At 38.5% G+C, this 25204-nt stretch overlaps 1 protein-coding gene across 2 annotated transcripts in view; it reads right to left on the bottom strand.

The window, feature by feature from the left end:
- The window catches only part of Syn2 (Syntrophin-like 2), a 36433-nt gene extending 12076 nt beyond the window's left edge, over positions 1 to 24357 (bottom strand). For both annotated transcript variants that reach the window (XR_011899908.1, XM_019056925.2), the window contains exons 1-7: positions 23982 to 24357; positions 18017 to 18083; positions 13428 to 13580; positions 11128 to 11287; positions 7367 to 7492; positions 6452 to 6580; positions 2189 to 2373 (exon numbers count right to left, since the gene is read on the bottom strand). Coding sequence is in view for 1 of the 2 variants with exons in the window: in XM_019056925.2 (XP_018912470.1) it covers positions 2189 to 2373; positions 6452 to 6580; positions 7367 to 7492; positions 11128 to 11287; positions 13428 to 13580; positions 18017 to 18079 (816 nt within the window). In the remaining variant the exon portion in view is untranslated. The remainder of the gene's footprint in view (positions 1 to 2188; positions 2374 to 6451; positions 6581 to 7366; positions 7493 to 11127; positions 11288 to 13427; positions 13581 to 18016; positions 18084 to 23981) is intronic.
- Positions 24358 to 25204: the final 847 nt, after the last annotated feature.

The raw sequence follows: 25204 nt of genomic DNA, 5'->3' as shown, positions 1-25204 counted from the left end.
AGAAATGAAAATAGTATTAGCTAGCCACTCCCCTCCAGAAATTCTGAATGGTAGGAAAAAACGTTCGTCGAGGAAGATATATCTCTTTTAATGTAGAGTCTTGAATGAAAACACCGTGTTCATTCAGTTAGTATGCTCTAAAATTTTCATAATGGAAGCCTCAGAATGCAACCAAATAGAGTTAAAATTCCAGATAAGTTAAATACAAATATTCGAAAGTATTTTGTGCTGAAAGTTTAAAAAAAAATCGTAATTTTTCTGCAAAAATTGATCGAAAATCTGCGTCGTGGAAGCCTCAAAATGCGTCCAAATTGATTTAAAATTTCAACAATTTTACGGGGGAGGCCGTCGGATCCACCAGAGTCCCTGGTGGTGGGGTGGGGAGGCCAGCCCCCCTCCCCAAAAAATTAATACCTGGACAAGATATGAGTGATTAATAATTTATATTTCTTGATTAGCAAAAGCACGAGTGACGTCACACTCATGTATAACTTCCATTTCATCTATATCAAAAATGCTTGCTAGTATCTGATTAAGGAGTTGGTTCTCGAACTTCTTGTTGTGTAATTTTTTATTGCGTAAAATTTTGAAGAGACAAGAAGTGATGTTTTGTTTCTAGTTCAGAACTTGTCTTGTGTGGCCCATTGTAGAACCCTCAAAACACGGTCGGCAGACGAAGGAGGCAAAGCTGAAATAAATTGTAATTGGCTGATGTAATATGTGTACTATATGGGAGTGGAGGTGTTTGAACCCTACAACTTAGACAGAACGCTAAAGAAAGTTATTTCCATATAACTTTCAAAAAACTGTTCTCAAAGCACTAGAACCCACTCCGTGGCATCTTTCGTCTCCGTTGGTTGGATTACGGTGTGTTTCACTGCCATACACTCACCGTGAGAGCTCCTCATTTGAGTCAAAGTTTCGCCTCGAACTCGTGCTTTCTTTTGTTGCGAAACTTTTTTAAGACGCCGGGTACGAGCAGAAGATTGCCACGCTCTATCAAAATTACCCTGATTTCACATTTACATGACGCTGATAAATAATCCTAGGGCTAAAGCTTGAACAATCTTTCAAACGGCGGTGCTTTAGTACCAACTCGGCAGCCGGCTTTCCACTTCCGAAGTTTCTGCATCCTCGGCTCAGGATCTCGCCTCGACATGCTGCGTAAACTAATAGCAAAGTGAATCACTAATTTTGAACTTTAAGAGCTTTCGCCCGCATATCATAACGAGTTACGCGAAACTACAAAAAAGTGGAATGTGAAATACGTTCGAGGGATGCCTTCACGATACCTGACATTAATTTTCCCTCATAGAATCTACAAGAGATCCGTGTATTGCGTCAGTTTTTGAGCTCTCTCTATAATTTTCATATAGACTTTCCTTTTGATGTGCTGGCTTTTAAACCAATTCCATAAATGACTAGATCTAATAAAAATTAGCCTAACTTCACGATAATTTGAGTATCTTCCTCTAAAGTGTTGGTTTTTTTTAATACAAACCTAAGCTACGTTTTAACTGGAAATTTGGTGAATTTTTCTCCTATAATTTGAGAAAAGTTCACAAAACGATGGTTAAGGGACAATGCCGCTTATCTGCATACTAACGATTTTACAGAACAAAGAAAAAACGTTTGTCATTTGTTTGTTTAATTTGTGTTTACCCCTATTGCCCCTAGTTTTTAGATAAGGAGCTATTTCTGGTTCATTTTAGAAACAACATATCGACGGTGAAACTACCAAACCACGTATCTCGGTTTGCGACGTCGCAGACTTCCTGTCATACTTTATTTTTTAAATGAAAAACTACTTAACATCCAGTCTTGAAAATTTCTGTGATTTTTCCTCTTTGTGCGGAGAAAATTCCGTGAAAATTTCAAGGAATGATAAAGATTTGGTCTACTTCAAAAAAATAAAATGTGAGCGTAGATTTTTAAACACCGCAAACGAGATACGTGGTTTGGTAGTTTCACCGTCGATATATGCTGTTGATATCCCTATGTAGAAAAATGCTTTTATGGAAGAGCGAGAGATAGTAAGTGTCTCCTTACTGCAAAATATTATCTAACTGTAATTAGGTCAATTCTGGTGAAATTCGTCCAAATCTAGATGAAACGTGTGCTTTTACAGTTTCTTGATTTTTCACCTGCGAGAATCAGGAAACCGGGGGAACTTTAAAATACAATATACCTGCAAATTCATAAGAGCGGCGATGTTATCTAAAATATGTTTGAGCCATTGCGAGAAGACAGCTGCCTCGTCACAGTGAACGATACCGGTGCTGACTCCATTGAGGCCTCTGACTTCGAAAGCGTTCGGCCTCAGTTTGTCTGTGCCAAATATGTAACGTGTCACGTATGCCATCATCAGCGGAACTACAAACAAATAAATCGAATGTACTTGGACTTAAAAATACAATTTTGAATTACACGTCAATTTCTATAAGCAGGTGCTTTTTTTTAATTCGGAAGAAACTAACAATGGCAGCCTAAGATCAGGAATAAACGAAGGTTGAAAACTGAGAAGAATACTCGGATGTAAAAAAAAAAATCGGATTTTTTCAAGCTTGGTGGACATATTTAAAAAAAATTATATACACGCGGCCTCCTGTCCTTGTTGGTCAAAATGTAAAGAGAAATTTTAAAAATTCCTCATCATACTGAAACATTTATTCTTCACATTCCAGTTGTGAATAATGTACCCTGTCACGTCAGAGTACCTATCCACGTTCGTGCTGGTTCCTCTCCTGCATTTGATTTTCTCTGATTTCACCAGTGCCAGACTTTTGAACATTCGAAATACAATCTTGTTCTTATTAGCAAGCTTTGATGATCATTTATATACTTTCAGGTTAGGTTTAATCGAGTAAAAAAAGAAACCTTAAAGCTGGCTGCTGGCTGCGGTTGTCATTCCTACTAAGAAAATACTGCTCGTTTTGAAACGCGCCGATCGAAAAAAAACTATTAAAGAAGAGGACACAAAACAAGTTTTAGCTCAGGATCCTAGCATTCTACGCTGTGTCCTAATCTCCCAATGTCAAGCAATATCAGTCAGCTCTTACGCGTTGATGCGCCTTCATTTGTATTTGATACTGTGCAACACCTCGGAGCCGCAATAGTTGCACGAAGCGCCGTGGCCGATTTCTGCTAGTTTTGATAGTTGCTCAAAAGTGTCTGGCATGAGTATGTGTAATACTGATATGAGCATATTTATGCTAAAAGGAACTATGTGCGTAGGGATTGCGTGTGACATAGTTCCTTTTAGCATAATTACGTCCATGTATATAGTTTCGGCTGGTGCTTATGGGAGCATACGCACGACTAACCAATAACCATAATGTACCACTGGACAAGGTAGGTATAAAGTGAAGCATTCTGATACATCCTAAATAAAATTTCAAGTAAAATACGATTTGCGCAGCGAAAATTACTGAAATTAACACCTAACAAAGATATATCATGTTTCTTGATGCGTGAATTCAAACCACCCGCTCATGAAAACTCAATGGTCTACGTGAGTCAAATGGCGCACTAAACGTTACCATGACAGTCTTTGCGATGTAAAAATATGGCAACCTCAATCTTGACGCTTTGGCTCAGAAATATACAGAGTTTTGTATAATCTGAACTGTACAGGGTGGGAAATGAAAAGTGTTCGATTAAGAAGCCTTTCGAAACCTTTGTGCATGGTACGCGATTCGACTCACGTAGAGTATTGAGTTTCTAGTGACCGGGCAATTCAAATTTCCCGCGACCAATGTAAAGTAAAAACATTGATATCTTAGTTAGGAGTTGATTGACAGTAATTTTTGATGCAAGAATCTCGTTCTACGTGAAAGTTTTGTCAATAGTCATGTATCAGAATGCTTCGATTCCTACCTTGTCTGGTGGTCCATTTATTGACAACTGCTCTTAAACAGAGAACTTATTTAACACCCTGTACTCCCTGTGAATAAATATCTGCTTATACGCTGTAACTATCAGTGTGCGGTGGTTTTGGATTCGTGTAAGCCTCTTAGAGACTGCAATGGGTAACCATTAATGCTGCATTCTCTGGCGTGTTGCGCAGCGTTGTTGTGTGCAACTAATTGCACCGTTAAGTAGGCTAACATCAAGCTGTTGCCTTTATTGTTCAAATATGCGCCGAAAATAATGTCATCATACCGGGTTATTCGAATATCGCGCCAATTTACTACGCTACCGTGCTAAGGAAAAACGCCGTATGAGCTTTCAGGCGTTGCCAAACTTCCGTTGACAAATCACGATTTTTTTTTATGTATTTTTAAATATTTTTCTTCCGATTTTTTAGAGAATTTAGCTCGTAATTCTAGCTAATTGGTCCGAAAATTTCAAGGAAAAATATTAATTATTTTCTTCAAGAATGAATATCTTCTGAGAGTAAAGGCAGCATTCGAATGCTCTTACGGCTTTTTTCCTTGGCACGGCAGTAGAGGTGTTTGGATCTTTAAGGTAATTTCCGATCATGAAAATCATTACCCCTCAAAACAATGAACTTAAGTTCTTTCTCAGAAGTCGGCTGTTTTTGCCTTTGATTCCGGGTAGTGTTGAATATAACGGTTTTGGCGAAATTCAGCCTGAATTTATTCCATGCTACCTCATTTTAGTTTCATTTTATTCAATTTTATTAAATTTAATGTAGCAACAAACTGCTTGTGAACTTCTGAATGATATTCTTTAACTTTTAAAAAAATGAATACCAAAATTCAAACCATAATAGTATTAAGTTTGAATGAGACCAAAGTGTTGATCGAAACGTTTTCTTGTTCACCATGTTAAGGTAAAATCTATGTAAATATACCTAACATCCTCTTGCACATTGTTTCATTTTATGAAAGCCTGGCCTGAGTCGCAATCACTGCTTATATCTGAAAAAGCGGCTAATACCTCAACTTTTGTTTTTATCATTGTGAGTACCCGAAAACCGAAAAACCTTGTTATCAAGTTTTCTATAAATAAAATACATAGAATACGAGAGTAAATTGGCGAACGTGCAATGCAATTAGATTTATTCTGATGAAGCCCCATGTTTAATATTGAGGATTATATTTTTCCCATAATAATAAGTTGCCTGGAAGGTTCATAGAATCAAGGGACACAGTAAGGACATTCGGCTAAAATACAATGAAATAAAGGCTTATCAGAACTCGAGAGGAGACAAGTAAAACCATTGATATAACAATCATGACATGCGTTAAAGCGTTTCTAATTATAGTTGATTCGGCGTTAAACGGGAGTTTGAATTGGGCGAACAATCAAACACCCGTAAAAGTATTTAATAACGCACAAACTTCCATCGAAGTCTCCGATCCCACGCTGAAGGGACTCGGAATTGAGAAAACTTTCACAATAAAATAAACTTTTCGGAGGGGCGGCAAAGAAATATTGTGCTTCAAGCACACGTTGAAGGATAATGATTACTCATTTGAACAAAATTACATCCTACTTCTTTCGGAGGGAATGGGAGTTTCTTTTTGGGAAAGCTTGTGAGCCAAAATCGTTTAACGACTTCCGTTTGTTTCACAGAGCAGATGTTTTAACTTGTAGCCTGCATACGTATCCACACGTACATATTGTATTGAAAAAATGAATAAGATTAAAATATCTATTCAAATACTCTAATGACATTTAATATTCATCTTTCATTTCTCTGATTTCCATATACATAATTTCATCAAGAGATCTGAAAAATAAGGATTAACATTTAATATGAATTGCTCTGAAACGAGTATCAATACCTGGGTATCTAACAAGGTAGAGAAATTGTGCTAGGCCCACACCATTTCGCGGGGAAAACAAAACCAAAAAATTTTCCAATCAGAGTCAAAATTTTCAAAACACTCTCCTCCCCTCAGTCTTGTACTGGTACTCATTAGTGCAGAAAAATTGTTGACTCTAATTGGACATTTCTTTTTAATTCATTGGCTTTGTTTTCCCCGCCAAATGGTGTGGGTCCAGCGCCATATCTCCACCTTGTTACGTACAGTTCGGGCCATTTTTTAGTGTTTTATTTCCTCGTTACCTGTGTATCTAAAAACTTAATTGCTATGAATTAAAATACCTTACGAACGAACTCATCTTGAAATCATGTCAAGGACTTTTCTTGAGAGAAATCTTTTCTAAATTTATGGGCTCCGAGATTCGAATAAAACTCTTACCGTACCTCTGCTCATGAATAAATGTTGTTCGAGATCATGCTTGTAATTTCGTATTCAGGGAAATTGAAGGCGTTTCTAGTCTGTTTGGCATATCCCGTGCAAGAGTATCATTGGGGTGTGGGTGTGAGCTCTTGCAGTATCTCAGTCCAGTATTTAAGTGGACATCGACAATAAACTGTGTTTATACTCCTCATACTAAGTGGCTTGTAAGAATTTAAAGAATGTTCTAGGTTTTAATTGCTCCCTAGTTTTATCTTCAATGTGATTAAATTATTTACCTGTAATGTAGTCAATCCACTTTACAACAGTCTTCACAGAATCTAAAGAATTACAGTACCCTGTTTTTTCATCGTAACTCCAGTCACCTCCATTTAATGTGTTCTCTAGGCCGTTTTCTTCGTCACTGCCTGAAAAGTAAAAACTCATTAAGTCAATGCTCAATTTTTAGCTTTAAATATAGCAATAGGCATGACTTACCTAGTGCGTATCTAAAAAATAGAAGAAAGTGCTTTCTTCCCTATTCAGTGTTTTTTTGTGATAGATTCCATCTGCCTGGCATATTAATATAAATAATTAAGTGTTGCTGCTACATTCGCCCACATGTGTTCAAAAAATTGGCAAGATTTTTTGATAGAGAACTATAATCTCTGACTCCTTTTAGAAACAAATTATGTGCCCTTACTTTCCGTAGTTGCAAAATGTAGTCCAAATGTTTATTTTTCACTTCTTGGCAATGTGAACTTCTGGAATCTGAAATGAATACATAATATAAGGGGCTTGGAAGACGAGGCGGATAAGTGAAGTTTTTGAAAAAATTGAGATGATATCAAATAAAACTAGTCTTAACGCAAATTATGTGAAAAATTCGCTCCTAAATTCCAATTTATAAGCATCAAAAATTCAGATTGAACATTTTTCCCATCAGAAGGATCCATGCAATTTCGAAACTTCAAACACGTATTTCTCGAAATAGCAAAAACTGCACTCATGCGCCTTGTCCTCCAAGCCCCTCATGTGTTTTTGTACCACATAGGGGTATTAAAAATATTTCGCTCGACCGATATTCCATCTTAAATAGGATACTTAGCAGATATTATAGCATTTGTTTTCAAAACAAGCACTTTTATCGACGCAGCGTTAAAATAAAACACGTCGAAAATCCAGTTATAATAATTAAAAACTCATAAACTTACTCGTCTTTTGCAAAAATGGTGTTGCCGCTCGATAATGTTTCACTGTGAGCATGACTAAGTCCCCAGCATTGCGAAGAATGTTAACAGCCTCATCGTGATAACAATGAGTTATGAGCTCTCCATTGACTGTGAGCAACATGGAAGAGGCAAACAACGAAAATGAAATTTCATTAAATTAAGTCGGATATAATCGCAATCCAATTAATTTCCCCGTCATTGTGTTGATCATTTGAACGTATCTCTGCCAAACGGAACCATGTGCATTAAGATAAAAGCCCTGAGACCCAGAAGGATACATGCTGAACTGGGCTCACGTCATAATGCACATAGTTCCGTTTGACAGAAATACGTCCATTTATGCGCGAGTTGGTAATATAGGTCGTAGTTGCGAGATCTTCATCCTCATTTTCTCTTAAACTTCATGGGTATTTCGTGGATAACAAATGTGAATGATGGGAAATCAGAAAAATGGTTTGGATCACTACGAAACAAATACACGGAAAAAATAGGATAGTCGTCATGGCCAGTGTATCTTATTTTTTCTGTCTAAAAACTTGATAGAAGCATTGTGTTTTATTTTTTTAAAAAGAAATGGAAGATACACAGGAAATGTGTCATTCAATAATTTTTCCAGTTTCACTAAGCGCTTCCAAATTTCCCCCACATTTTTCCTGTGCAGTTTTGTTGTTGGGCAAAATGTTTCTGCGGATCTGGATGTTTCCTTGGAACTTTTAAAACCACCTAATGCAACACACTTACACCAAAAAAAAGAAGAAGAAGAAGAAGAAGAAGGGGAAAAGAAGACCACATGCAAGCAAAATTCGCTCATGCTATTTTCCTTTATTTTTTGTTTTTCATTGTGTATTTGCTGGGAGAGTTGGCATTCTTTTCGATGATAATTTCATTCGATCATTGCTATGGACAACAGTGCGAGTGGTTATACAATTTGCATAGCTTTCTTTCGTTATTAAAAAATGTCAAGTTCTGAGAACAGTAAGAATGTAGATAGATATCAGAAATAAGTTCCACGGAGAGACTCAAAACAAGTTGCACGCGATTGCTTAGTTTTTTGTGTAACTTCTGATGTTATCGTGATACGAATGCATTTGTTAACCCAGTTTCGTTTAAAATTAGTAAAGCGACTTTTTCCCGACAAGAAAGTTCTGTTCAATATTTAAAGGATAAACCCTCACAAGATTATCAAAAGTATGAGAGGAATAGTTTATTTCATGGACCCTCTGATACCAAGGATGCGTGTTTTTACATGGAGTCATAGAAAAAATTGCACTTTGTCGATATTTTTCAAGTTTAATACGATTGAAGTCGATATAATGCAAAAAACGATTTTCAATATGAAAATGTATTCTTTTTCATTAGATTTGTCTCATCTATTTGAAAACATTAAAATCTGAATGGGCATCACAACAATTCGTCGCCTTCCTGACATAAGGGAGTAACTACAGTCTGCAATGAGCCGTGTCGTCCATGAAATTCAATGCTTCTCCCGGCTCATCTCAATGTGGAGTTACGCCCTTTTGTCAGCCGGGCGACAAATTGAAGCGCTAGGTGCAGAAAGGCCATTTCTTCCTCGCTCTGTCTCGGTTATAGGACATTGCGTCAACGATTTTTTGTCCGTGCACCTGTTTTTTCCAGCAATTTACGTCCATTCGTTTTTTCGGCACGGGAGTTTTGGTCCACGTGCCAGTTGAGACCCAAAGTTAATTGGCCCACATGTAAATACAAACAACAATTGCTCACGACGTTTTTGGATGGAAATGTATAATGTCTTGGAAGAATGAGGGTTTGCTTGTTTATTTGTTTTGTCTGTTTGGTCCAACGGAAAATAATTTATAGTTGAGAGTTTTGGTATAAATGGAGGAGCAACAATTCCATGAGACAAAATTCACTAAAACTCTCTACACCTCTATGGTGTAACAGGACTTAATTATCTTTCAAGAAATTTCCACCTTATTATACCTGAACCGGATAAACCTCTATATTTGCCTCAGCTAAAGGCTCTTAGATTTTTCCTGTGTACGATAAGTATCTTGATTTATTTTGCGAGGAAAGATCTGTACTTTTAAAGGATGCCTGTCATTCTTAATACGTTCAATTTCGTATAATACTGTGCAACACCTCTGTTGTGAAATAGTTGCTTCAGGCGCCACCGCACGGCGGGCGGGCGGTCAGCGCGAAACATTGGCGCCTACAAACCTAAGTGGATACTTCAAGCATTGTGCAATGCGTGAAGTATTCACTTAGGTTTGTAAGCGCCAGTGAGCCTCTCGCGCTGGCAGCACGCCGCTCCGCTCTGTTAGGCTTTAATATTTAACCTCGCATAGTCAGCGTTTCTTAACTCATGATTTTGAAATGTTTGCACACTCTGCATTGATTATTCTCATTTAAATTGATGGTAAAAATGTGTATCAATTCATCAAAGGAGAATAATAATATAACGTGTGTTTTTTAAATATTGGTGGTTCCGTGTCAAATTTAATGATTTCCAAAACGCTTTAATTTTTTCTTTTACATTTTTTGCTTTTATTGTGCTGCAGCGAGGTGTACCCGCAGCCAAACGCTCAAAATTTGACGTATTTGACTCTGAAAGATCGATGAACAAATGGGTTAAAACTAAAGATTGCGTGCGTCTTGGTTTTTTTCCCTCTTTTATTCATTTTTGCAGTTTCTGTCGGCACAACTGCGGCTCATTGAGATTAATGTCGCTGCGAAAAGGTTTTACAAATATTTGCCACATTTTAAAAATATAAATGTTTTCAAAATGAAGTAATAATTTTGTAAAGAAAAAATTAAAAAAATAAAAAAAGTACCTATACATGTATAAGGTATATTGTACATCGAATATTTCAAGGATAGAAATAAAACCAAATATTCACCAATGACATTTTAAAAAGATAATTCAAAAGGAGAAAGTAATAACGTTTCATTTCGAAAATGAGCAACTATAACAACACCTTCTTCTCTCTCAATTTCTCATTTCCATATTGTCAATATAATTTTACATACGGATTAAAATATAACGCTTGAACCAAGTTACTGTTGCTCATTTTACGTGTGGGCGTAAACTACTGGACAAAAAAGGTGTGCGGACAAAAAATCGTTGACAAAAATGTCCTGAAACCCCAGTCTCAGAATCTCCACTGACGTTTCGTCCGCCATAATTAAAACAAATACATGGAATTCGTTTAAACGTACACGAATTCCAAGACTTGAAGCCACCAAAATACGAGTGATACATAAGGGAAAAAAGGAGGTGTTTGCATCTTGAGGGTTGTTTACCCCATGGGGGTAGGTACGTAGGTCGGTACAACATGGCGTCGATATTCCAGCAAAATCCGAAACTCGAAGCATAAAAAACGGACCATAACGTACGATTTTTTTGCTTAAATCAACTCATGACATAATTTCAAACACTTCATATCGAATAACTTTTTTCTCTAAACTACACCGTTTCTATGAAAATCGATGATAGAATTCGTCCGTACCGACCCACGCCCAAAAAAAAAAATCCAAGATGCCCGAAATGCAAACATCTCTTTTTTTCTCTATGCGAGTGACAATTTTCTCGAAGCTTCAGTGTGCCTCGCTTAAAATGTTCATCAAACAATTTCTCGTAGAATCCACGGCTTTGCTGCCAATCATTCCCTTTCAGAGCCGCGGCAATATGAGGGCTGAAACTCAGCCATGGCTGACGGAGGCCTGAGCGAAGGTTGGAGGATGAGAGGATATTAAACATTGAATACCTTTGATAACAGCGTCTCCGACGAAAAGTTCTCCCGTTTGATCGGCGGCTTGACCCTTAAATATCCTGGATATCATTATCGGGAGGTTGTGCTCGGCGCCTCCTTTGATGCTCAAGCCTAGGCCGCCCACTTTCTGTCTCCGGAGTGGCACAATTCGAGCCTGTTGACGAAGCAGATATTACTTAAGAGCCGTGGAAAATTGCCTTTGCCTAGCACTCAATCATACACACTAAAAATGATCCTTGGAGTCATACGTATCACAGTTGGTAAAACAGAATCTGTGGGACGATTCTTAAAAGTCTACACCGAAAAATAAAGGGTGCTAATTTGACATTCTGGACCTTGAAAAGTATGCGACAACTGACAAAACGCTGAATTACTCTCTACAGCGCACTAAAAAAAAACACATTGGATCTAGAGTCCAGACTCTTGAAAACATTGACAAGAAAAAATACTCTTGATTCAATCGGATATCCGCTTCAAATCAAGAGGCTTGGTTCTTGATTTAAGCTAGATTCTGATTGAATCAAGAGTACTGAGACTAAGAGTCTGGACTCTAGATCAAATGTGTTTTTTTCTAGTGTAGCTCGGTGTTTTAATCTATAATCATGTTGTATACAGCTTAGCCAGCAAAATTTGGCAATAAAATGTATTTACTTATTTATATTACCCTTTTCCATTCGTGCGCTTACTAATTCGATTGGAATACGTGACTGTTAATTCTATCATGAATGATCGCTCGCTGTTTTGAGCTGAAAACCTGGAGTAAATCAATAACTCCACCCTCGCTCCACGCGTCGCCATTTATGAAGATTGATATTCCTCGGGGTTATGAAAAGCTTTTAACTTTTTAAAACATGCATAGCTTTTTTGTGAAAGTGGCTCTCCTTTGACATCACTTTTCTTCTCATGGCTCCTGAGAGGCGAGCTTCACTTAACATAATGCATGCTAACAAAGTACGTGGAAGCCAGGTAAACAAATCGCTTCTTAGATTTTAAATTCTTGCACGGGCGGCGCCCTCCGCCTTAATTCTTACGAGCGCCGCACGATGGAACAAGCCGATTAGAGGAGGTCGGAAAAAATGTGAAAACTTAAAAACTTAAAAAAGACTCCGTCAAAACAAAATTTTGATGCTTTAAGATGGACTTTCAGCTGTTGTACAATGCATTCTGAGCACGATCGATGTATTTCAAATTTTAATTTTTAGGTAAATTAGTTTGGGAAAATCGAAATTTCAGTCTGTGGAAAAATTATTGAGGAATGCTCGTGAGGAGAATCATCTTCAATATTAATATAAAATCTAAAGTACTGTTAAAAAAAAATACCATCGATATCGATACATCGAAATCAGTTGCAAAATGTAAACAGTGCTTCTGACTTTCTTTTAAGATTTTGGAGGATGATTTTCGGCATGAAAATTTCTTAATGATGAATCTATGGGCTGAAATTTCGATTTTCTTAAAACAATCCACCAAAAAAGTTAAAATTTGAAAAAAATCGATCGTACCTAGTATGACTTGCGCAAAAGTTCAAGATCCACCTTAAAAGTGATTACATTGGTTCGCTCGTAAGATTTTCTTTTGCGCCCCTTAAAATAAAAAATTTGACGTAACAAACATCAAAATTCAGCGTTTTATTAAAAGAATTCATGTCCAACCTCCACGGAAAAAACAACTTAGCGCTGAGGCCTAATATTTTAGGTAAAAAAGCGCCCACCAAAAGCAGTAGTGCTGAGCCCTAAATCTTCAGGGTTCAGTGGGGCTTAGCCTTGCTGCCTTCAGGTGGCGCTATTTTACTCAAAAAGTTAGGGCTCAGCGGTGAGTTGTTTTTTCCGTATCTCCTTTTGACTCGCTGTGCGCCGCGAATGCCTACCCCAGCGCTCGCACAAAAGCTCCTAATAGACGAATAAATAAAATGCACGTTGCACGCGGTGCAGGGGGTCGCAGCCGTCGACTTCCTAGGAAAGGGAAAAACTTAACTTATATAAATCGTCCCTCGGTAGACAAAAGGGCGTAACTTCTCCTTCAGGATACATTAAATCGCTCATACTATTCCACACTTTCCCAGGCTCGCCTCAATGTGCAGTTACGCCCTTTTACGAGCCGAGTGAGGAAATGGGAGCGCGGAGCCCTGGCTGGTGTCTTGCGAACGCACGAAGCTCCGAAACCGCAACGGCGAGGAAACGCAAAGAGGATTTGCTGCTTGAAACAGGAATAAAGTATTTAAAATTGAGAGTCTCCGGGGCAAAAAACCGGAGAAAGGGGCGAGAGGGGGGAGGGGTCTTAAGCGGATTAATTACCCGTGAATCGGTTGGAGACGCTTTTTGATTCACGTTGCGATTTACCGGAACTAGCTCCTCTTTCTGCAGCTTCAAACACTCGGTCGACAGTTGGAGCCTCATGGGAACGGGTTTGCTCTTCCCGTCGCTTACTTTCACCATGCCGCTCCGGACCTGGAAGAGGAGAATTCAGTTAGGTTCTTTCAATTCCATGTTGCATTTATTTAACTTGGTGTTCCTATTCCATGTCCGACAAAAGTTCCGGGATCCGGAACTTTTTTGTTCCGGTTTCTCCCTCTCCATGATCGTCGAAAGTTCCGGGATTCTTTTTATATTTTTCCAAAAATTACGAGAAAGTACCGGAAAATTCAAAAGATCCGGAACATTTCGAAATTACAAAAGTTCCGGGAAATACTCAGGAAAATCTTAAAAGTTCCGAAATTTGGCACTACAAATACTTTTTTCCCTCGATTTGAATATTAATATTTTCGATTATAGGTGAGACAGCCTAGAATATCTGGAATTGATTGTTTGACACATATGTATGAATGGAAGGAATTAATGTCACAAAATTGCGAAAATTGCTCTATTTGATAAGTAAAGGAAGACGAAAGAAAAGAAGAGGGGCGAACATTACCTTAAGTGACGCAAAAATTGGAGCAATTGCCGAATTTTTAAAAAATATTATATATTTCGTAAAAATGTTGTTGAGACATTCAATTTTTTACGCAATGAAGGGCTCCAGCTAGGATTGATGTAATTTTTCACAAAGAATCACAGAGCTTCGTGACGAGGTTTGCAGGGCGAAGAGGGCTAAACTCTACACAGCGTGACTTTATCCATGAAAGGCAATTCGCCCCAGATCTTCGATCTGATCCACGAGCCAAAATTGGCCACTTGACCTCGCAATGGAAACCAGCCCTGATGCCCAATCTCATAAAGCTTTCAGCGTTTCAGCCGACGAGCTGGGCATGGAAGGCCCCCCACCGCTAGGTCCATGAATATTTGAGGATGTTGCATCTGATTGAGGGATGCTCTTCTTTTGCATAGACAATACGTCTCACACCTCAGAACTCCACCCGAAACCTCACTCTATTCATCTTGAACATAGACCAATTGTCGTGATTTTCTCCGCAGCGTTTCCTGTCATTCATTAGACCCACCCCCCTTTTTCCATCCTGATTCATGCGACCCGCAATGCACAAACAGTGCCCTTTCAAAATGCAGCATACAATCCGCAATATACTAAAACTATTTCACATCACCATCTCAACATCCGACCCCCAATCATTTTTCCCCGTTTATGCCCCTATATTTCACGTGATTTTATTTTGTTTTCACAACCTTTTTTTTAGTAAAACAAATTTTGCACTTAATCGTAAGATCTGGCAGAAATAAAGATCTTGAATGACCCTTTGCACATTTACGATTTTTTTACCTTTTTTTATTTTCTGTTATGGGGCTTACAGAAATTAACTGTACTGATCTCCGTACTATCGACTTTTTGCAGGTAGTAATCTTAAGATATACCCGCTGTCTTAAATTTTTTAGAAATAATCACGGGTTTTTTTTTATATTTCTGGCCGCGAAGTGGCCCTCTGATACCATAAAGCAATTGCCAGGATTTGGGCTGCGTTGCATGGTTGAAAAAAAAGCCCTCGGCATAGAGAAATAGCTTCGCAGTCAATATAATCGCGTATTATAATTTAGTTTATAATATAATTCAGTATAACCGCGTCAAACACAGTAAGGCCGGCGCGAGGCTAGCGCGCACAGCGCGGAACACACTGTGGCGCCTTACAAGACCGAAGGATACTTCATGCATTGCGCGTACAGCGCAGCGCATAGTAGCGCCTTACAAGTCTGCAGAATACTTCATGCATTGCGCGTATACCACGGTGTGCTCTCAAGTCGTTGAAAAGTCTTATTTTTTGGTGTGGAGCCTGCCTCGGTGTACACCATTTCCGAACAGTGCACACCGCAAGCTTGCAGTCCTAGAATCACAGGATTGTAGAGATTTCGCATTCCTGTTTGTTTTCCAGTATAAATATAATTTACAAGTGGAAATGTTTCAAGTTGGATGCTGTTACATCCTATCGTCCGTAAAAAAACCGTACTTAGCTAAGTTCTAGGGAGAGGAAGTGGTCACCTTTTTGCATCACAAATGTGGTAAAACTTCCGGAAAGGTATTCTCGCACACAAAATCACATTCACACAAAAATGAACTCTGGCAATCTTACCTAACTTCGGCAATTTTTGCAAAATGACCTAAGTATACCTATGGCTAATATCGAAAAATTATGGGGGGAGGGGGCATAAGGGTATCCACCGCACCACCGCGATGGGCTGGTTTGTTAGCGATTTTCCGAGCCCCCTCGAGGAGCCAGTCCGTCTCTGCTCGGCTAACTCGCATATACAGTTTTAATGTTTTCCGTCGAGATGATATAAGAACAAACCTCGGCTTAGGTGTCTAAAATATTTGCTCACCTCACTAAGATTTAAATTTTCTTAGTAAATACCTTTATTATTATTTTCCGCACAGCGATTCCTGTGACTGAAAACTCCAGTCACCCGTACTAAAAACCTCTGATGTGATCGATTTTAAATGAAGTTCAGTCTGTATGTCACCGAAGTTCCTTCCTTTCCACCCCTCCCCCCTCTCACTGACATTTTACATGTTGAGCCTCCTGTACAAATTCAAATGTCTCCTGTCACAATTAAATAATCCTGTTTCCTCTCACTTTCTTGATAACAAACACATACATTTCCTGTGTGCGGAATACAAATTATTCGATTTAAATACAAGACAACCTCCGGGGTAGCTAATCTAATAATCTAACTTCTTGACTGCCTGACGAGCGATAAATCCCCGTTTTCGAGGGAACGGCTGGCGTCCATCACGGTCTGAAATTCAAACTGGATACACCTCTTGTCGCATTGTGTATCGCGAGCAAGCTTAATCCCTCCTCGGAGGAGCGGGCTTTGAATTTAGACTGGCGCAGGGACGGGAGCTCGCTAAGTGGTTAATTGGATTATGGGTTCATTATCGGCGGGATGCTTTCCCATGAATGGGATACTCCGTTATTACGTTAGACGTCAGTTGCCGGTGCGTTTAATGCTTTCGCAGCGTCCCGCGTCCCCGCCGGCGCCTCGGGGATCCGGGCCAACGTCAGGCGCCGTCACGTCCCCGTGCCACCCTCCGAAGTGGCACCCATCGGCACCGACGTCGCGTCTCTGACGTAAGGGCGTATCTCGATTTTTACATGAGCCGCAGAAAGCATGGATTCATATGTAAAATAGGGATCACGTAGAAATTGAGATATGACGTTAGGTCAGAGGTGACGGCCTCTACGCATAGAAAATCTAGGGTTGCGGATCCAGGGTTCGCCGCAAGCAAGGACATTGACGCCGCACTGGAAAAAAAACACATTGTATCTAGAGTCCAGACTCTTAAAAACATCGACAAGAAAAAATACTCTTGATTCTATCGGATTTTTGCTTAAATTAAGAACCAAGCCTCTTGATTTGAGCGGATTTCCTTTTGATTTAAGCTTAAATCTGATTGAATCAAGAGCATTTTTTCTTGTCAATGTTTTCAAGAGTCTAGACACGAGATCCGATGTGTTTTTTTTCCAGTGAGGGTTCGCCGCAAGCAAGGACACTGACGCCGCACTGGGAAAAAAAACACATTGAATCTAGAGTCCAGACTCTTAAAAACATCGACAAGAAAAAATACTCATGATTCTATCGGATTTTTGCTTAAATTAAGAACCAAGCCTCTTAATTTGAGCGGATTTTCTTTTGATTTAAGCTTAAATCTGATTGAATCAAGAGTATTTTTTCTTGTCAATGTTTTCAAGAGTCTAGACTCTAGATCCGATGTGTTTTTTTTCCAGTGAGGGTTCGCTTCGCTGCAAGCAAGGACATTGACGCCGAGCCGTTGCCAGCAGGGTAGGACATTTTGACGGTGAATGTGCAAAAATGCGTACGACCTCAGTTGCGTGTTTCGAAATCTACGATCCTATTTTTTTTCTTTTTTTTTTTTTTTTTTTTTTTTTTTTTTTTTTTTACAGAAGACCGAACCAATGTTATTGCTTGAAATATTCACAGAAGATTTAAGTATCAAGTGGAAGAGAAAAATCACCGGGTCATCAAGAGTTTTCAAGAAATAACGTTTGTTAGCTTTCGATGTAGAAAAGGAAGTAATACGGGAATTTTGCATTGCCACAAACCAAGATACGCATTTCTGCAGATTCATCATCGGTATGGAAACTGTCGTCGTTCCCCAAACGCAGAAAAAACTTTGATTCATGAGGAACGCTTTTATGAAACAGTTTTATAAAAATCCTAGTCAGATGACCAAATTTTTAAGTCAAGAGAACCAAAACGTAGTTCAAGTGACCGAGATTTTGTCAATTTATTTAAAATTCAATCCGGGAGCGATTCTTTCTAAAAAAAAATTCTGAGGGAAGCAAACCATATCTCGAACCCTCTTTCTTGATATTTCCAAATAGCCCCTTTAAGAAGCTGTCTTGGGCTTGCCACTGCCCGTGATGAAACTGTCCTAGCATTGTGGGAAGCTACAAGCTATTTAGGTACAGGAAACTCACCTTTGAGTTATTATCCACGTCCTCCTGGATGGGAGCGCCCGTGCCTTTTAAATTGATCCGCATGGCGCTGAGCACAGAAAAACAAGAGTTAGACAGATAGCATGGTCATCTCAGAGACTAAATTTTACAAGAATAGAGAATGCTTTCATCGACGAGAATGCTAAAAGTCAAAATCATCGTGTGGATTCAGTTTTGTTGAAGCAACCCTACCAGGATTTCCATGATTGAATTCTGCTGCTTGCTGGAGAAAGAGAGGAAAATGATCCTGCAAATTCTACAACATTAAATTCGTGCGGAGTGTAATTTCAATGAACTATTTGGCACTACATTTTGCAATTAGGAACTGTAATATCTGGCTCATCCGTAAAAACACGTATGTGCATAAGAAACAGATAGCACATACGTTGTTTTCTAACTGAGCCAGAAATAGTTCCTAAATGCCAAATTGTGTCCATTTATCGTCCTATAAGCTCAGTAATTCGTTGCACCAAAATATCTAATTTTGGATATCTTTTCAGGCGGAGCACTTAAACATGACCTACATTGTGCAACAAGGAACTATGACTTCAGACTCACTTTGGAAACAACGTTTGTATCGTGTGTTTCTTTGTGCAGATAGATTCTCTTATGGATGAGCCAGAGATGTTAGTTCCGTATTGCAAAGCGTAGTCCAATTATAAAAAATGTGTACTAAATATTATATAAATATAAATATACTTATATAATATTATGTAGGTATAAATATAGTTAGTTAGTTAGTTAGTTAGTTAATATATTATAAGACATTCAGCGTCACAGGCTATTAACGTTTTTACAGAGAATTTTGAAAATGGGTATATATACCTTATATAATATTTATTATAATGATACATAAAATATATCAGAGCCCTTTTTTGTCGATAACGAGTCTTTGCGTACTTTATATGCGCTTATAGTCATAATACAAGCATTTTATTGAAATGGCATATTATGCCAGGCGTGTGCTATTATGACAGCGTTTATTCGAATACGAGCCCAATGGCGCCATGCCTATAACAAGATTTATCTGAATCTAGCTGCATGGCTCGCGCGCAGACACTTGAAATCTCTTTCAAAAAAAGTGCCATTGAGTATTTGTTGATGTTTGTCAAGTTGTATGCACTTCTGAGTGAAGATCGAGTGCGTCAAACGGAGATGAAGTGGCAGATTCGATCGATGCTACAGAAAAATACAATGAAAACTAGGACTTTACTCCTACGCAACATATATACCGACGGCAGAACATTGACGCACAGAGCGGCAATCCTTGATGTTATTGTCATGTAACAGAGCAAAATTGCACACCTTTCAAACGACTTTGACAAAAAAATAAAACACTTAAAATTACCGTACCACGGTGACTGCGACAACTGACGTGAGATCTAAGTTGTTGGCTGTAAGTTCTCGAAAATTCGATTTCATTCGATTTGCAGGTTTTTTGCAAATTTGACCGACTCCAGTATCATTTCTTATCTATTCAAGTAGCGATGAGATCTTATATTTTTAATCCTAGGCTCTAGAAACATTAAATACTCGAGTCGCAATTAATCACAATTGCGTATATTCAAGGATCGTATCTCCGTGGCTAATTCTCATTTAAATGAACAAAATTTGAATTAAATCGTTTTTAACATCGATGGTTTTCCATTCAAAAATAACGAGGATTTTAAGTTTTTGAGATAAACGTTGATAAAATTATCGGTTGCAGCAGTGCATAGCAAATTATTGTAAAAACCTCGTCCATCCCATTACATGATGATGAAGAGAAATTTAAACTGGTTGTCCTTGCATCATTGATGATAACAAGGTGGAGGAAATCTTGGGTCGCAACTGTGGCCAACGTGATGATAAGCAGCAGAAAAACAATTTTTTTAATGAATGTAAAATGGAACAAGTGCCTGAAGATGCGTCCATTTTTCTCGACTTTCTTTTACGCCTTATGGCGAACTGCCAAATTTTTAGGCAGAATAGCCGGATTTCAGATGTTTGATCCTCATGACCAAGGCACATTCATGTTTCACACAAAATGCACGAACAGTGTACTAATACACTTCTTTTGATATTTTAAGGGAAAAGGATTAAGGTTGTGCCCTTCTCTCACTGCGAGACACAAATGCAATCTAATAAATAACAAAATACAAAAGGTAAGGTGTAATAAGAGCAACTTTCTGAGGACGCGGCTTCCTTATTTTAAATGCGGATACAGGTTCTCTTAGTGCAAAAAGTTGGCCTCCGGGACATTTTCGGAAGGTTTAACTCTCTTAAGTACATTTTAAAGCTACTTTTATGCAAAAATTTGACATGTGCAAAGTTGAAATGCTACCTCATCAACAATCCTCGAAAAATATCTCATACATTTTCCTTTTTCCTGAAGCATTAGCAAAACTATTTATTATCGAGGAACTTCAGGAAATTCTTAATTAGAAAGTCTTGACCAAGGAACCGGCTTTAGGGTAAATTAATGTTATGCAGATTGTCACTGATTCAAAACCTAAAAGAAGCCAGGCCTATCCTCGCTTCTCAAGAGCCGCGCCCATGGGATGCCATTCATTATTTAGGTAAGTGTTTTCACAGTTTTTCACTCACACAATGTGCTGCAATCCCTAAGTGTAATACTTACAATGAGTATCTACTTTGAGATTGAGCAACTTTAAAGACAAACATACGCCCTCCTCTTGATGAAAATTTTTTATCTCCTCTGATAGAAGGAGTGACAATCACTATTTGTAGTTTTCCGCAGAATGGATATTCCTAACTGCCATAAATAAAAAACCTGATGATCTCTCAGGTGCTTGTAAAATGTTCATCTATCGTTTCCAAATAACCTTAAAATTATTGAACAACAATATAAAATAATCATGATGATGATTATAATGATGATGAGGATGACATAAGCGGATCCAAGGGGAGGGGGGAGTAAGGGGCGCCGCCCCCCCCCCTAACTGCCCAAAAAGAAAGGAAAGATATAGAAGGAAAGAAAGAGGGAGCTGAGGAGTGAAAAGGGAAAACGCTCAAATGTGGTAATTATTCATGACAAAATTGACTCGAACCGCTTATTAGATGCTTTGAAATTCGAAAAAATTTTGGTATTAATCCCCCAGATCCACCTTCCGCTCCTTACGTTTAAAGTGTTTGGGACCGCCTATGGATGATGATCCCTGCACTGGAAAAAAAAACACATTGGATCTAGAGTCCAGACTCTTGAAACATCGACAAGAAAAAATACTCTTGATTCAATCAGATCTAAGCTTAAATCAAGAACCAAGCCTCTTAATTTGAGCGGATCTCCTTTTGATTTAAGCTTAAATTTGCTTGAATCAAGAGTCCTTTTTCTTGTCAATGTTTTCAGGAGTCTGGACTCTAGATCCAATGTGTTTTTTTTCCAGTGTAGTCTTCCATTCCCACTCGTTCTTTTGTCATTTAAAGCAATTTCAACAAATCAAACTTACTGACAAAAGTAAGCACACTACCCCTATCGGTGAAAGCCGATGACCTATCTAGTCTACTTAATTTTATTGGGAGCCTCACAAAAATATTTTACTCAGAGCCACGTTGATGCCTTCCATCCCCCGGGAATGGACCCAACGTTGCCACTAATGGTTCAATAAACCTCAATATTTGATAAAATTCTATGGTCAGGTTTGATGATTTTAAGACCATGCTTAAACCCTGAGTCACAAAATCACTCTTCACCCCATTCCTCGAAAAATTTCATTCTACTCGGATCAGGTTGATCGGATAATAGAAGCAGCAATCAACGTCGGTCAGCTCGCATTTCGTCGCTCCTCTGACATAAGGGCGTATCTCGATTTCAACATGAGCTCCGGAAAGCATACAGTTAAACGGAATTCAGGGCTCACGTTGAAATAGAGATACGCCCTTACGTCAAAGGAACGACGATTTACAGTATAATCTTTTTCATAGTTGATTGAAAGCTTTGCGGGTATTCATTGCTGAATCTTTTTCTCATTAGAGGTCTCTAAAAAGGAGATTGTGAATGTCAGCTGATTTATTTTGATCTACTTCCTTGCAGATGATAAAACTAAAATAAAATGATATTGTATTTTTACAATTTTTGGATGGAGAAAAGTATTTAAGGAGACTTTACAAACTTTTAAAGAACTAAGGGTAACATGAATGCAATATTTAGGATCTGACAAGATGTTGACTTATAAAATCATCGTAATGGCAGAGGTTTGGAGGCATATCGTTAGACCTTTTCTCTCTTTTTCCCCTGTCATTGCATCACTTTATTGGACGACGTGACGTGCAAATACTAGCTGCAACAGCTAAAGCACTTGCTTTAAACAAACATATTACAAAGTGTGAATCACAAATGCTACTCATCTTAAAAATGACTTATTGATGAGAAGAGTTGGAAAACATACACTTTACAACAACAATACACAACACAATACACTTTATGCAACTTTAGAAATCTATGATTTTCATTTAATTTTTAGAAGGAAAAACAAATGTCCGTCATTGACGACTTACTCACTCTTGTTTATTAACGAAAACACTACATTCAGGTGAGAAATTTGCCACTGGAACTGCCAAGAATTATAAATAACTTTCCACATGACATTGAATGTAACCAATTCTTTCATATGACCAAGCAACACACATTACAACCTTACAGAAGAACAACAATTATGTAATTGTAAAATACCTTAAATGAGCTTGTGTAATGTGTAAGGCATCATTCTCTCTTCGGGAAATTTTCTATGCCGATTTCATAAAGAGAAGCTAAATAAAAATTTGCTTTCAGTATCACCGGATAAAAAGTTTAATCGCACCATAGAACTTGCAGTCGAATCTGTTATACTCTGACAAGTGTCGTGTAGGTTGAACTCTCAACTGTCACTGAATAATGTATTTTGAACTCGAAAATGAGAATGTTGGGAGTGAAGTCTCATCAACGAATATAAACCTAATTAAATTTTCATAAGCATCACCGTCAATGTCAAACTTCAGCGTCACCGATCCTTGAAATAAATGAGCAGTTCACATAACAAGCATTTTCTTTCTTGTTTCATTATAGGCGGATCAAAACACCTACAATGGGGGGAGGCGTAAGGGAGGCCCGAGGGCCTTTCCCAGAAAATGTTCGAATTTTTAAAGTGTCTAATATGCAGTTTGAGTCAATTTCGTCATGAATAATTACCAAATGTAAAGTAATTACGGGGTATTGCCCTCTCCTTCGCTATGTTCCCCTTATTTCTTCCTTTTCTTTTTTTCTTCCTTTTTTTCGTGCAAACGGGGGGGGGGGGCGTGGGCCCCCCTGGATCTGCCTATGCGTTTCATGCAATACATTTCAAAAATCTGAATTCAAATTTTCAGATTGGAACAGGTTTAGGTGTCCACGGTTTTGATCATGCCAAAAATGGGTGTACAAAAGAGGCCAATATAAAGGGGAGATAATTTCGACTGAGGAAACAAACTCTGGACCTACAAACATACACACGCATGTTAAATTCACAAAAACCATGAATTTTTCCTAGTCCTCTTGTATACAGACACAAGAACACACTGTAGGATTGTTTATGACGCAAATTGATGGCTAAAGTAAAAAATGCGTATCCTGATTGCAACGTTTTAAAATCTCCGATTATTTCCTATGTTTTTTCATTGAAACTAACCAAAATATAATCTAAAATCCTTCCTGCAAATGCTCTAACGAGTGAAAAAATTCACAGTAAATTTCAGGAGGAATCGAGGGCTACTTTTATTTTTTTAAAAAACCAAACATAAACAAAAATCTGCAACGTGGCGATCCAAGATACGCGTTTTTTTTTTCTTTTTTTTCACTTTCGCCATTGAAATGTCAAAACTCGTTATTTATTTGCGCGACACTCGAAACGCTGATGAAATTAGCATGAAAAAGTCAAGACGAGCTGTGGAGAGGAAGAAAGAGCGTAAGTGGTGCGTAAATAGAAACAAGTACCTGGTTCCGGGAAACTAATGAAAACACTCGGCTGGCACTCGACTTAACCCGAGAGTCACTCCTCAGATCCTCGATGCTCGGCGCCTACGGGTGATTTTAATCGTCACGTGTAGCCTCCGCAAAAGTCGGATTTTGAAATTGTAGCACACCTTTTTCAAATACATACTGTGCATAGCGATAGCGACAACACCCCCGGTATAATGCGAATTGGCGTGGATCCTGGTCTATGTAACACTGGCGAATTTTTGAACTCGCGGAGGGAACTGATCTGGAGGGATGAAGCGCGGTGTGTCGGTGGCAAGGAGGCGTTTGCGAGTCTGTTTTCGGTGGAGATCGCCCCACGTCGAGACGGCACGGGGACTTGTGAGCCTCGCCGCGATCGATAGCCTACCCGCCGCACCGCACCGCCAGCCCGTCCCGTTCTCCGCCTTCGCCCTCGGTGCTTCCGCAGGAAATCAACAGATGGCGGCACTTCCGTCTCGAGCGCGCCAACTTTAAAAATTGATGCCGGCTCCGACCCTGGTTAGACTCGTTGATGGGGGATGTTGAATTTTTAACTCTGGTCTGACCGACTCGGTTTTTTCTTTTTATTTATTTTTTTTTTTTTTTACCTAACGCACACTGGAAAAAAGACATTGGATCTAGAGTCCAGACTCTTGAAAACAATGACAAGAAAAAATACTCTTGATTCAATCGGATTTTTACTTGAATCAGAAGGAAATCCGCTTAATTTAAGAGACTGGGTTCTTGATTTAAGCAAAAATCCGATTAAATCAAGAGTATTTTTTCTTGTCATTGTTTTCAAGAGTCTGGACTCTAGATCCAAGCGGTTTTTTTTCCAGTGCATTAAAAATTAGGAGAAAATAGGAGGAAGAGGAAGAAGAATATGAGAGAGAGGAGGAATTAAAAAGAAGGAGGGGAAGTAATTCTGAGGAAGGAAAAGGAGAAAGATCGAGGAAGAAAAAGACGAGTGGAAAAACAAATTTTCTTCTCCCAGATCTTCTTTTTCTTCTCTCTCGTCCTTTTCATATTTCCTCATTCGGATTCTTCTATCCATTCATTTAATTCATTTACATCTTATTTTCCTTCTCTTTCTTCCTCTGTTTCTGCTTCTGCTTTCTCTATTTCTTCGATTCATTCCTGAACTTATTCCTCATCTGCATAACCAACACTTAATTGAGAGGAGCGAACAAACGACGAAAAAAAAGAAGAAAAAGTAAGAC

This window comes from Bemisia tabaci, chromosome 5 (assembly GCF_918797505.1).
Source record: "Bemisia tabaci chromosome 5, PGI_BMITA_v3".
NCBI lineage: Eukaryota > Metazoa > Arthropoda > Insecta > Hemiptera > Aleyrodidae > Bemisia > Bemisia tabaci.
Note: the sequence above shows the minus strand (reverse complement) of the source record. Positions and strands in the feature narration are given on the sequence as shown.